This window comes from Rhinolophus sinicus, linkage group LG01, assembly GCF_036562045.2.
Source record: "Rhinolophus sinicus isolate RSC01 linkage group LG01, ASM3656204v1, whole genome shotgun sequence".
NCBI lineage: Eukaryota > Metazoa > Chordata > Mammalia > Chiroptera > Rhinolophidae > Rhinolophus > Rhinolophus sinicus.
The window spans coordinates 57,958,566-57,972,680 of record NC_133751.1 but is presented as its reverse complement, the minus strand read 5'-3'; the positions used below and the strand labels follow the sequence as shown (position 1 = coordinate 57,972,680).

Genomic DNA, 14,115 nt, shown 5'->3' with positions numbered 1-14,115 from the left:
TAATTATTAGACTTCTAGGATTTATTATTTAATCATTATACTAAAATTACTTTAGTACAATGTTGCTTTAGTATACTTAAACCCAATATTAGGTATAAACTTCTTACAACTTTTATGCAAGTATAAAATCAAAACAAATCTACATATTAAATACAACCCATATTACAACTAATAAAATTGAATTGTTTACATTAATTTATTATGATGGCCAATGCTATTTTGCTGAAACTAAATTACTTCTCATATCACGGATTTGACACTCACTGGTTTAGAGAAGGTTATTTTGAATTTGACAAGTTGATACTACATTGGGCAGAATGGCTCATTATAAAACTTTTCTCTAATTGAATTATATCCCTCACTTGGTTTATGCAGTTTGTACTTTTAGATATTTTTTAAAAAAATATTTACACCTGCCATTTATTTTAAAACATTTTTAGCTTTTACAAGTTTTTTCAAACCAAAGATACTCTAGATATGATATCAGTATTATGATTTTATTGGAAAACATCTTTTTTAGGAGATGCATGCTGATATATTTCGAGATCAATTGTCATGGTATCTCACTTTCAAATAGTTCAGACAACAAAATACACTTACATACAGAACACATGTACAGTGTAGTACTGTTTTTCTTTAATTCTGTCTGTGAATAGGAAAACTGAGGTCAAGGGAGAACTGTTCATAAGTGAAGTTTCCAGGATTACATATAACTCTGCCAGAGGGTGACTGATTCATCTTGAAGGCATTTCTTTTCGTGGCAGGGAGAAGCAACTGCGTAGCACTGCCCCAGCCTCAGGATTGTCCATCCTGCATCACAAACCGATTGTAATTGGGAGGGAACATTCAACGTGAAATGAGCATGTCTGGGTGTCTGTAAATTGAACATTGGTTGGGAGAGCTGTGTCGTCCTGAGAGCTGGTATTAAAAATAACCTGAAGCACAAGCAAAAGGTTCAGTCTGGTTGCCAGGCAACCTTGCCACCAGTTTCCTTCAGGTTGACCTTTATTTTTTTCTACCTACATCTCTTAACATTTTCCCCTTCTGGACCTCCCTTGCTTCATTTAATATTTAGAGTGCTGCTTGTATGAGTTGGAAGGGTCCAGGACAGGCTAGATCATAAGCTCTGAAATTAAACAGGGCAGAAACCTTGCCCTCAAGTATCTTACACTCTAATGAAAATAGAAAAGCAAGTATACAATGACCATAATTATGCTCCTTTAACATGATCCTTTACAATTTGTAACTTAATTGTATCTGGAAAGACCCTTTTACCAAATAAGGTAACATTTACAGGTTCCAGATTAGGACCTGATAACTTTGGGGGGTCATTTTCAGCCTACTACAGATAAGGGACATCGAAAGCCCACTTCTAAGGGGTAACTACTGAAGTTCTCATTTGTTATCTGAATGGATGGCTGACTACTAGAGCTAAACTACGTTCAAAATAATACCCTGTATCTGTGTAAGCCCGGGCTGTGGTGCTTTCTTTTGCTTACTTTTTTATTTCCTCAAACCCTCATTAACTAATCTAGGAATGTCTTTGTTGCTTGCAAATTAAGTCAAACTGTAGCAACATGACTGACCTAAGGACAGTTCATTTGCATATAATTTTCATACTGTAAATTTACCAAAGTATCAATGGTTGTATAATAGATCTTATGGGACTATTGGCTCAATCCATGCTCCCCTTCTCTGAGAACTAGCTCCCCATTAATGGGGGATAGGCACTTTTGGCAATGCTGATACTAAGTGATAACACCCCCCACCCCCATCAGACCTGATTGGATCCGAGGCAGCACTTGACTAAATTTGCACCAATCAGATTCTCTTCAGAGATTTGGAAGTTAGATACAGTTCACTTAGTTTCTGGAATTGAAATGGGTTACTGATGTAGCCCTGAAAGTCCATCTTTTTGGGGGAAATTTTTATCAAAATTTGAACCATAGGATTTGCCTGGAAGCAAGATCTCAACATGTTTCCTGAAAGGCCATCTTTTGTCATGTGAAAGCCACTATGTAGAGAGAAGCAGAGACAAGTGACACAGGGGACTCAGAGACAAAAAGTGCAGATGCCTTGGTTCTTATAGGCTTCCCTGGCTAGAGACTCAAGTGAGGTGGAGCTACATTTCTGCTATCGGTTAAGAGAGAATTCTGCTCCCCCCACACCCCATGTCCTGATAGAAATTTTTCCTTTTTGCTTAGGCAGTCTTAGTGGGTATCTTTTATCAGCAACCAAAAGATGTTTGATTGACTGAGGTTTCAATCCTGGTTTAATACTCCTTACCTTGTTCCCTCAAAATTATTCAGGTTCAATAGGTAAAATGATGCTGTATTTGGGTAATTTTCGAAAGATTCTTTTGAACCTCCAGAGATTGACCGATGATTATTAGTCCTTCCTGGCATTTTAATAAATATTATAATCATTGGCTAAATACGATGTTATGATTATGTTGTTTTATGTTATAGAACAGCGGCATGGAAGGCACCTTAGGGGATATCTAACTCAACCCCTTCACTTTCAAGTAAGGAAACTCTAAGGCCCATAATGGCCAAGAATCTTGCTCAGTGCTGGGATTAGAATCTTGTTTCTATCAATAAGTACTCAGGCCAGAGTCCTTTGTCAATAAATTTTTTAGCGCCAAGATGGCATTCTCCTTTCCTTAAATTCCAAGTGAGGTCACTAAACAATATTTACTGTTTGCCCAGATAATTGGTCACAACTCTTCCTTGCAAGTTAAAAAAATCAAGCTCAAATAGCTTAAGCAATGAAAAAAAAACCAAAAAAAAAACACACACACACAAAAAAACAGGCTACAGGAATACACTTGTTTCAGGCATGGCTGGTTCCAGGCTTAAAATTACTGCGAGGACTCTACCTCTTCACCCCAAGAATAGACTTTCCACAAGTGCGGCGCCTACAGACTCACATCCTCTCAGCTTAGCTACCTGAGCAGTACATGCCTGACTATGCTTGGACTTCTCAGTTGTGAATGAATAAATTCCTTCTTATTCCTTTAAGCCAATTCGAATTTGGTTTCTGTCATTTACAACAAGCATTCTGACTAAAATTGAGCTTATCAAAGAGTCTCCTCAAACAAGGATAATGGTAACCAACCAGATTCTTTCTTCAAAACTTTGAATATAAAGAGTAGAAAGTATACACAGAAGCTGAAAAAACATGCACAGAAGACAGCAATTAGGCCATGATGAAAAGGAACTTTTTTAAAATTTTATTTTTTTATCTTTTTATTTTAAGTGTGTTTTTCCAGGACCCATCAGCTCCAAGTCAAGTAGTTGTTTTAATCTAGTTGTGGAGGGCGCAGCTCTTAGTGGCCCATGTGGGGAATCGAACTGGCAACCTTGTTGTTAAGAGCACAGTACTCGATAATCAACGGAGCTAACTGGCCGCCCCTGAAAAAAGCAACTTATTCTTGATATATTATGTTGGCCTCTATCCTCTGTCTTCTATCTCTTCTCTACTTAATATCTGCTTATTCATGACTCCAGCTTATTCCTGGTCCTACCAGCATCATGGTCTGGATTGCTGCGTAATATGCTAAACTGATTTGACCTGGGAACCCTCTTCTCAGAAACGGCAAAAAGTAATTGTTAGAAAAGCCTCTGGGCTTTACAAAGAACAAACACAAGAATACGTTCCCTCTTCCAACTTGGTAAGGCTCCTCATAACATCCTAGGATCCAAAATAATTTGCATTATAACTGACGTGGTGACCACATCTGGATCAGGATGTGGGCTTTCCTAAGGCAGGAGACTTGATAAGACAACTAAGATCCTTGTAGGCAAGTAATTGTGCCTGCAATTTTCCTGGATTCTCAAATTACTTAATATCTCTGAGTCTCAATTTCTGTAGCAATAAATGGGGAAATTACCCACTTCATTGATTTGGAATAAAAAATGAAAAAATATATAAAATCACTGGTACATGATCAGTGAATATTAGTTCTCTTCCCCAATTTTAATACTTCATTTACTATATGAAGTATTACCCAATTATCTTCTGCTCAAATGTCTTAACATTTATACAATGGAATGGTATTATTACATATGACAAATAATTTAAGCAAAGAATCAGCATTTCTTTTCAACCTACAACGTTTTGCTGCAGTTTTCCAAATGTTTTTATTGGATTTAAAATTCATTTAAGGGATACAGAGATATGGAACTAGTTTGATCAGCTACTAAAATATTTTGGTATCCCTTTATTTTTGTACTCAAGAGCCAGTTCACTTTTTCTCCATGTTCAATACTTAGCTTTGGTGAAATTTTGCCATATTCTTCATCTGTTACTGAAGCATTAGTGTTTCCACCCTGCTTGGTGTAAGTTGTTCTTTTAGTTTTCTTCCTGTGGGTATGTTTCGTAGGACTCTTCTGTTTTTTCTCAACTTCACTGCTTACATCCCACAACATTATTTTCCCATCATTCCCTCCAGTAAGCAGCAAATAGGATTCTGGCAGAAAGCAGACCTGGGATACCCCCAAAGTGTGGCCTTTAAAGCCCAGTTCCTGTTCACACTTGACTCCCATCACCCTAAAGATTCGAACCTTACCATCTTCTGCACCACAACTAAAAATGTTACCACACGATGCCACAGACACAGAGTGGGCTAGAGCAGGGTTTAAAAGTTGACTGGGTGATTGTGGGCTCTCCATTTCTTCTGTTTCATCCTCCTGTAAATTTGTGATCCAGAGTGGCCGGGCTTTCTGAAGGTTCCACAGCATCACCTTTAAATAAAAGGAAGTTACACAGTCAAATAGAGTTCTGGCTATTTTGTTCAACTACCATGCTTATTCTGCTTCTAATAAAATCATCAAAGTAGTCTGAGAGTAGCAGGATGTATTTCTAGCACTATTTAAAAAAAATGTTTCGACAGTACAACATGCCAGTGGAATGCTACCCTGGTGCCAAAGCTACAATGCCAATGGGCCATAAGCTAGAACTTAGAAAAAAAGAGCCTGAATAACTTTCCATTAACAAACCCATTAAGGTGTAATACAAATTCTTAAGCACTTGCCAGTTTCTTTAAGTCATTCACCCCTCATCTCTGCAAGCAAAATGGAAGATTATGAAATTTATTAATTTTAGTCTATGCTGGTTACAAGTAATAATGCCTATCAACTAAACTAAATCTGGAATTCCACTGAAGTAATTTCTATCTGGAATGCTTTCCCTTTTCTTTTCCTTTTCCTTTCCCATTACCCAAATCACACATCCTAGGGGCTTAAGCAAGTTCCTGTCCTTCTAAGAAGGCTTTCCTAACTATTCCAGCCAGCTTCTCCCTCCCATACTTAAATTCCAAACCAGTCTGTTGATTAATTTGACATCCTGGTATATTTAGCTTTTTGTTGTTGTTGCCTATCATGATCGTGGACCTACTGAATCGATTTAAATGAAATGCTAAATAAAACCTGTTTAAAACAAAATAATAAGCTTTGTGAATTGCTTTTACTTTATAGTGATTCATTTCTTTCCTGTAGTAACCAATTTGAAAAGGAAAATATTCTTAATACTTTTATAGGGGATAGACAGTTTTATTTTACCATCTCATATTATTCCTGAATTATGACTCACAATTTAAAATGGACAGTAGGATAAGCAAGACCTTGTGTAGATAGTCAAAACATAGAGCTGAACTGACAAGATTACTACTGCTGATATTAAGAATTTGGCCTTTTATTCAAGGTTAACTTCTGTCTACTCAGCCTACTTTCAACAGACAGGAAATCTAATAATACTTATATTCTGCTTCTACTAGGGAAAGAACTGAAAAGCCTTTTGGATTGGATTTATAAAATTACACTAAGTGGCCAGCAATTAGTATTTGGGTGAAGCCAAAATACTACTACAAACTGAAATAAAGTAAAATAAAAAAATATTAGAAAATACAACAAAAATGAATGTGTACTAAAACTTGATGTGAAAATAATCTCCATAAAAAAAAACCTGAACACAGGAAAATAGACATTCCAAAATATGCTAGCTTAACTGTATTGGCAGGTACCCCCAAGTTTTTCTTACACAGCTCCCATAATGCCTGGATTACATTTTCTGTTGTCCTAAGACATCTAAATATGAATTATACCAAAAGTGTTTTCAGCAACTTAAACATTTTTGTGCTAAATCATCTAAATGTGTTACTAACCATCCTAGATTCTACCAACTCAAGAATCCAAGTATTAAAGATTCCCAAGTTGTTCCTGCCTATGCAGTTTCTTTTTACTTCTTTATTCTTCGTCACTGCCAAAGATTCCAAGGTGTCCCACAATTTCTCAACCACCTGTTCAAGCAATATCACCGAAGCAGGGGAGCTACAGATATCAAAGGAAAGAATACAAGAGTTTGGGGTTTATGGTGCTATAAAACATCAAAGGGAGGGAAAGTGGACAACTGGCCAATGTTTAGAAATGAATGCAATCATATCATAGTGACCCGACTCAAAAATTTCTCCCCCCTACAAAAAACATTTCTTTCCTCATAAAAGATTAATTTTCAAAAAAACCAAAAAACCAAAACAAAACACCTCCTCCAGCATCCTGATCCTTTGAATGTTTATTTTCAGGTGTGGAAATGGGGCGGGGTGGGGGGTGGGAATCATGTATGCTACAGAAATGTATGATGGTTTCGAATTTCCAAAGGTTTTTATAAGAAAATGCTATTTGAGTGGTGCATACACAGGTATTTATTTAATGTTATTCTTTATACCTCACGCATATATTATAAATACTATTTGTATCTATTTACTATAAAACTAAGTGGTCTCAAGAATCTTAATAAATCACACTTTGTTCTTAAGGTCCTTGACTCTGAGTATTCTTTACCTAATTATTTAAACCTATCTAAATCAAAAGATGTAATTTTTATAATTTCTTTAATAACAAGCATAGGTGTGTTGAGCATATCTACTGTGTGTGGCAGTAATTCAGTTCCTGCATTGAGATAAAACGCATTTTGCTCAGTGAGAAATAACTCAAAATTAACCTGATAAAAACTCCCTTCCACTATAACTACACTCTTGGACTGCCCCATAGGCTGGCTATTCTTAAAGTTTAGAATACTGAATAACCAGGTTTTAAAAGGTAAACTGTAGAAGAAATTACAACTTTAGTAAGGAAATAATTTCTTTAAAGCATGGTTGTGATGTCACAATCTTTGTTGTTATATCATAGCCCAGTGCAGAAGGTAATCTACAGTGAACTTCAAGCAATTCTTGGCAGTCAAGCAATCACCTAAGTCTTCTTTACACAAAATACTTCCTATACTGTTCTCTAGCAGCTGCCTAACTTTAATAAAACTTCCCACCTAGAACTGGATGCAAAATGGTAAATTCTAGATGCCCACTTCTTATTTAATCTGAAGAATACAGGTCATTTTTGCATACCTCATTGTTTACTGCCAGACTTAGTAGTTAAATAATGAACCAGTGATTGAAAATTAGTATAGCTTAAGGATGAAAGAATGATTAGTCAGAGAGACACTGTACAATGTGCCTACTTAAAACAGATATCCGCCTCATTGTGTAGGCCTTTCCGCACAACCAAATACGCATATTGTTACCACTAGGGTAGAAAATTGTAGATTTTAAAATTTTGCCTACTAAATACCAGTGGCTTGAGGGAGGGGGAGTGGCAGTCAGACCCACAACAAAAATCAGCCTCATCTATTTCTCAATTATGAGAGGGTAGGGAGGGTACAGGAAGGTGTGGTACAGATCACTAGCCAAGAAGGTGGAAAGACAAAACCTGTGATGCTATTAACAAAATCACAGAGTCTTAGAAGAAAAATACTGTATGTAGTTGAAAAGGTAGATTAAATGCCTAGAATAGGTCATTAATAAAAGTGGTTCTTTTTCTGTAAGTCATCTGTTTCCAAACCAAGAACTCTTTTCTATCACATTATTAAAGATATTTTGCTTAAATACCTCTGGTGTCACAGATAAAAAACATAGGCTTTGAAGTCACAGAGATTGAGGTTTGAATCCCAATTCAGGCAGCTGTGCAGGCACTTAATTTGAATCTGTTTCCTCATGTCCAAAAAAAGAATAATTATCTATTAGGGTGTGATTAGAATCAAAACTAATATATATAAAGCATTGGCAAGTACTAAGTGCTCACCAAAAAGAAACTATGATTATTCTCACTCCAGTGACATAAGATTTACTCTCAAGAAGCACATCTACTGTGGGAAAATTCAAGCTATTTGAGAGCTTTCTTTTATTAAACCAAAATCTGCTTCCCTATGACTTGTATTTAACCAGCATATTCTACTCTTCCCCCTCGTGAAAACCCCACATAATGGGGTTTCTAGATATACCTACTCTTCTAATGGCCTTCCTCTGAATTTGGGTCAATATGTGATGGTCCTTTCAAAACTCAGCATGAACGCAATGCTCTGATCCTGGTCACCGATACACAGTATCTCAATGAATGCACCCCAGAATTTTAAAGTAAAAACAGATGCAGTCCCGCCAAGTTTTTTTTTTTTTCCCACAGCGTTTGTAGAAAATGGGTAGTAAACTCTGCCTTCAGTATGGCCCTTTGTTTAAACAAATGTTCAGAATCAAATATTTGAATTCTCAGGTTTTAGGAATGTATTAAAGCATACAACAAGGAAGACTAAGGATTAATGATTACTTTGTGAATAAAATCAAGGCCTTGTCAAGTTAGCATGAAACATGCAGTAGAAGACAATGTTAGTAGAGAACAGAAAATTCAAAGTTTGATTCTGTTAGCAAATCCCATTTAGAAATTACCCAAGTACTCCTGGCAAAGCATCACCTGCAGGTCCAGTCCACATGACACCAGGCTGTGAGGCCTGTGAGGCCGAAACGCTACAGAAGAACAGATGTTGGAATGTCTCTTCAGTGATCTGCTAACTTTCTTATTTTCCAAGTCTAGGATTTTGATTGTCCCTGAGTCATCGGCAGAAGCCAGCAGGTTTTCAGTTTCATTCAATGAAAGACAATTGATTTCTTCTTCATTCACATGAAAATGGTCCAGGGAACCTTTGAGGGACCTGACATCCAGTATGCTAATGGTTTCTCCGTGTGAGGCATAGAGCTTGGTGGGGCAAGAGGGAGAGAATAAGACACTGGTAACATCTTCGGCCCCTTGGAAGCGTGTGTGTCCCAATGGAGTCCCATCTTCACCCCAAGTCATGAGATCTCCACCCTCTGCTCCAGAAGCCACTAGTCCTTCTTGACTTGCATTCAGGCAGAGAATAGGAGAAGAATGTCCACCAGTCCACTTGACAGCCATAATGGCCCAGAAGACTCTGTGAAGAGGGCGAAAAAACTATCATTTCATGTTTTACTTAAGCACTTGATGGTAGGAGATAAATGCAGTAAATGATATTTCATTTAAATATTTTAAAAAGACATCTAAAAAACTCAACAAAAAATACATTTTAAGATCAAGTCTATGAAAGCCTGGTTGAACACAGGACTGTGGTGTATGTCTGGAACGTACCTGAATGGGCTATCCCTGCATCAGGGACCCAGGTAAGCCTGGTTTGCCAGCCTTTGAAATGAGGCCTACATAAGAATAAACACTAAATATGTTTATTTTAAATTAGGAAAAATTCTTTTTAAGAGAGGGCTGTACAACCTTCAAGTCATATCTTTTATTGGAATAATGTTTTAGAGAGTGAGCTCTGGAGCTAGACTCTCTGGGTTTGAATAGCTCTATTACCTATTAGCTGGGTGACTTTGGGCAAGCACTGAACCTCCTCTCTCATCCACCTTCCATTTCTATAAAACGAGGGTAACAATAATAACACCCATTTCATAGGATCAGAGAGGCTTAAATGAGATAATATATGCAAAGCACATATAATAGTGCCTGGTACATAATGAGTGCTCAACAAATATTACCATTATCACTTTTCTTATTTTTATTAGGCTGGTCAAAGAGGCATAATATATATTACACCAATGGTCCTCAAAGTATGGTCTCTAGACTGGCAGCATCAGCATCACTTAGGAACTTGTATCCATTTTATAGATAACAAAACTGAGTCTCAGAAATGTTAAATAATTTGCCCAAAGTCAGCTGGCCCTTAGGATTTATACATGGGATCCCAAACTTTTAAATCATGAAGATACTTTTCTAACAATTCCTCTTGACAACGGTTCTACTTAGTATTCTTTGAAAGTACAGAAAGTGACGAAAAGCTACTAATCATTCATTACTGCTTTTAAATGTACTGACAAATTTTTAATCCCATTATCACCTACTTGCATTTATGCAACAGCAGTACTTATGTACAAAATTTAGATTCCTGATATGTTAGGCATCCCAGATCTATAAACTGAAATTGCCACATACTTACTGCCTTAAGTGCCTATCAGGCAAAGCAAAAAAGAAAATCAGGGCAATTTATACAACTCTAAATGGTCAAACAAAAGGAAGCAAACAAATCTGGTCAAATTTAATTTTTCACTTCACAAGCCAAGGGAAGAGTTTATCTAGTGAAAAACTGCCACAGTTGCTTTACTATTTTCAGATACAATACCTGAATTTAGTAAAATGGTATAAATTTCCTAATATTGTTTTGAAAAATAATTTTTAAAAAATCTGGCAATCTGCCTAAGATTTCTATTCCCAACACAAAGTTTGTTTCCTCCCACTTTTAGCCACACACATAAAAAATGACTAGACTTGCAAAAAAAAAATCACTAATCTGTTAGTAAAGTAACATGGTCACAAAATCAGATATAGTAATTTTCATAAAGACGACAAAATGAGAAAAAGACAAAAAGATACATTTTTTTAATGTCAACGGAAGCACTCAATTAGTATACGGAGGAAACTAATTAAACTGAGACTGAAGCAAGTAAGTTTTAATAGAGAGGTTTGAAGAGGAAATGACTCAGAGGGAGGTAAAGACAGGGAACCCTGGTAGTTTGATTTTTGCTGACAAGTATTTAAGTACTAGTTAAATAATTTTCTACCATAACAGAGACTTGCCAAATGTTACAGATAAAGAATAAAGGACACTTAGTGCAACTTAAAATATTAATATTTAGGCTTAGGGACGGTCATCTGTGGTGACTATTGACTTATAAGACAAAGACAATATCCTACTTTAAAATACGAAATTTGAATTAGCCATTGAAAACGCCAATTAAGTTACAAAAAATTTTAACTCTCTTATAAATCTGTAGCGTATTGATCACTTATCTCCTAAATTAGAGTTTTAATTTTTCTTTTATCAACTTCAAAGTCTGGAAGTCTGCCATCTACAGCGTCAGGATTTTGTGCACATAGGGGTTTTCGATCCCTGCTGGGATATTAGGTTTTCTCTAAGACAAGAATGAGGCAGGATTTCTAGTACTTCCATTTCTCCATGACAGATTTACCCACAGGGGACCTAAGTGAATGCTGACTGGCAGACAAAAGTATTAGCAGGTTTTCTTCCTAATACAATTCTTTTCTGGAAAAGATTAACTCAATTTTAAACATACATTTGCTTAAGCTCCACCCTAAAGTGTGAGGTCAGGCAACAAAAGGATTTTGTATTTAAAAGCATTTAAAGGGACTATTATAGACAACACAGTTCCTGTAAATTTTTCCATAATGAAACCAGTAGTAACTCTCAGTCTAGTAATCTCGTAAGACCAAGGTCAGCTCTACCTTAACCTCTATGCACCAAAGTAAAAAACAAATTAAACTTCTAATCTCAAATCACATGGCTAATATTTACCGATTACCTAACAAGTCAGAAAAATACAAAGACCTATTATAAGGAATGTTAAAAAAGAGTTGAGAAAGCCCCAGAAAGCTATACACTGAGGCTTTTAATTTTAGTCATCAATATTTATCATGCAGAGTATTGATCCGTTTGTAAAATTAAAATTTGTGATTATTTGAAACACATTCAAAGACCACCATAAAAAAGTGTTAAACAATCAGACCGTTCTGGTAAAGGTAGTGGGGAAAATGTGATTAAATCTGAGTTAAATCAAAACAATCTGTCAGAAGTAAGCTGTCAAGCCAGTTTGTTTTTCTCTTATTGGGACTGGAAAGCCTACCAGAAATAGAATCGCTAAGTGCCACTATCCCCACATTGAGGTATCAAGTCAATGAACTTATACACAGATGCCTAAAGGGTCAAGCACAACAATCAACCATATCCTATTGTGAATTACTTTAATTAGAGAAGAGATTCAATTCCTAATGATATCGTGGAGTGGGCAGGGGGAAAGTGGGTATTTTGAGAGCATTTTTAGAAAGTGTGTAATGCAACAGTTTGCAGTTCTCAACAGCCAGAGGGCAGAATAAAGATACTGAAGATGAGGGAAGGGGCATGCTCAGGAGGGTGACAAGCAGGTGAAAGATCTGTATAAGAAGAGGAAGTATGATATAGGAAACCTTTTCCTACTTTGAAATTCTACTTGGGACACTTGAGGAGTACTTTGGCACAGTCACCTCATTGGCTGGACAAGATTAGCACCAAAATTGTCTGATCAGATCCTTGAAAGGCCCTACTCACCTATACTGTGACAGAAAGGATAAAGGCCAATGTCTTTAATAACTGAACGATCTCTACTCTAAACACTCTGCTCCAGTCATACTTCTATATACCCACTCGTGCTTTTCAAGTGTCTGTGCCTTTCAAGAAGTTCATTCTGCCTGGTTCTTTGTCCCCTTCTCAGATGCATCAACTCTACTTATCCTTGAAGATTTCAAAGAAACTTAAGTGTCTTTCCAGAAAAATGTTGGTTTTCCTTGGATCTCCTATGGTTGAAAGCTGAAACTTGAACAAAACTCTGTAGCCTGATGTTAGACTACCTTATAAAGGGACTGTTTTAAGGGGCTATTATAGACAACACAGTTCCTGTATTGTCATTACCTGTTTTGTCATTACCTTATTACCTGCATTGTCAATATCTTATAGTCATTATCACTGTAACGCATATATGTCAACTTTTCTTCACATGTTTGGGTTTTCCAAAGTTGGTCTTGATGTGGAGAAGCTGGCTAGCAAACAACATGACTGAAAAGCTGCGCCACTGGCATTAGCAAGTATGAAAAGAATCTGGGTTACTAAGCATGTTGTAAAAACAAAAACACCTGGGAAGGGAACACAATAATGAAACACCATATATAAGAGTAGAGAAGGTAGCTGCTGTTACTTTATTCTTACTAGAGAACAAAATATAGATTATACACAGAAGGGGGAGGGCGTCTTGAAAGATTTCTTTCTACATAAAGGAAGGTAAGACAGTAGAGTTGGCAACTAAGGGAATCTATAAACCCTATTATAATAATTCCCTCAGACTTGTTTTGAGAATTACATAAAAACCCGCATAAAGGAACCTAGGAGAATGCCTGGTTCACATGACAGCTATTATTTTCTCTAAGCATTCTTTAAAGACTGTCAGAAAACTTTTGGGGCCACCTAGGAAAACGTGGTATAACCAAATAATGCTGCAGTTCTTTCCCTTCCAAGAAGCCATATATAATTATAGCCTTCACGTCATTCTCCCCATTGGAACGTCTAAATAAAAACACATTGCCTTAATCCGCCTACTAATCGGTGGGTTAGTAGGAAAGACTTGAAAAGGCTACATTTTGTCCAAACGAATGTAGCACTTAATAAGCACTTAAACAGCACTTTAAAGTTATCCAAACGTTGGGGGGAGGAAGGTTCAAATGTGGCGACCTTACTTTCCAAATACACGCTGGGGCACACATGCTGAAAAGTACCGGTATTTGAGGAAAACGAGAGCCTGATCAGGAAAAGACGACTTTAACTGCCGAAAGTAAAGAAAGAAGATCCAACTCACGCCGAAGGCGGCGGAGCCAGGAATTGCACAGGAGAGGGAAGTTTCCAGCGTTAGGCTGGAGTCTGAAACAGGGACCTCGCTGACATAAGGAAACCTCACAGGAAGAGGGGCCCAGAAAAGCTGACGCGGGACCTTTAGACCAAAAAAGAGGAAAAGGCACGGGAAGCGAGCCACAAGACCACCCGCGCAAACCTCATACCTGTGCTCCCCGCTTCCCTCCACGGCGCCTCCTGATGACCTCACCCACGGGCGCCCAATCCCATGTAGCGTAGGGCGCGAGGCGTCTCAGCTAAACAGTCACATCCGGG

The 14,115-nt window shown here is 37.2% G+C and overlaps 1 protein-coding gene across 4 annotated transcripts; it reads right to left on the bottom strand.

Moving 5' to 3' along the window:
• Positions 1-3,198: 3,198 nt before the first annotated feature.
• On the bottom strand, positions 3,199-14,112 carry WDR53 (WD repeat domain 53). 4 transcript variants are annotated; one of them, XM_074330058.1, is made up of 3 exons: positions 14,007-14,112; positions 8,796-9,291; positions 3,199-4,745 (listed from the first exon to the last, which is right to left on the bottom strand). In XM_074330058.1, the coding sequence occupies exons 2-3, from the start codon at positions 9,273-9,275 to the stop codon at positions 4,152-4,154; spliced, it is 1,074 nt and encodes a 357-aa protein (XP_074186159.1). In that variant the 5' UTR covers positions 9,276-9,291; positions 14,007-14,112; the 3' UTR covers positions 3,199-4,151. The 4 variants fall into 4 exon arrangements, with proteins under 4 accessions (XP_074186159.1, XP_074186162.1, XP_074186167.1 ...); XM_074330061.1 differs by having other exon boundaries at positions 13,808-14,017; XM_074330063.1 differs by lacking the exon at positions 14,007-14,112 and adding an exon at positions 12,886-13,132 and having other exon boundaries at positions 4,542-4,745; positions 8,771-9,291.
• Positions 14,113-14,115: the final 3 nt, after the last annotated feature.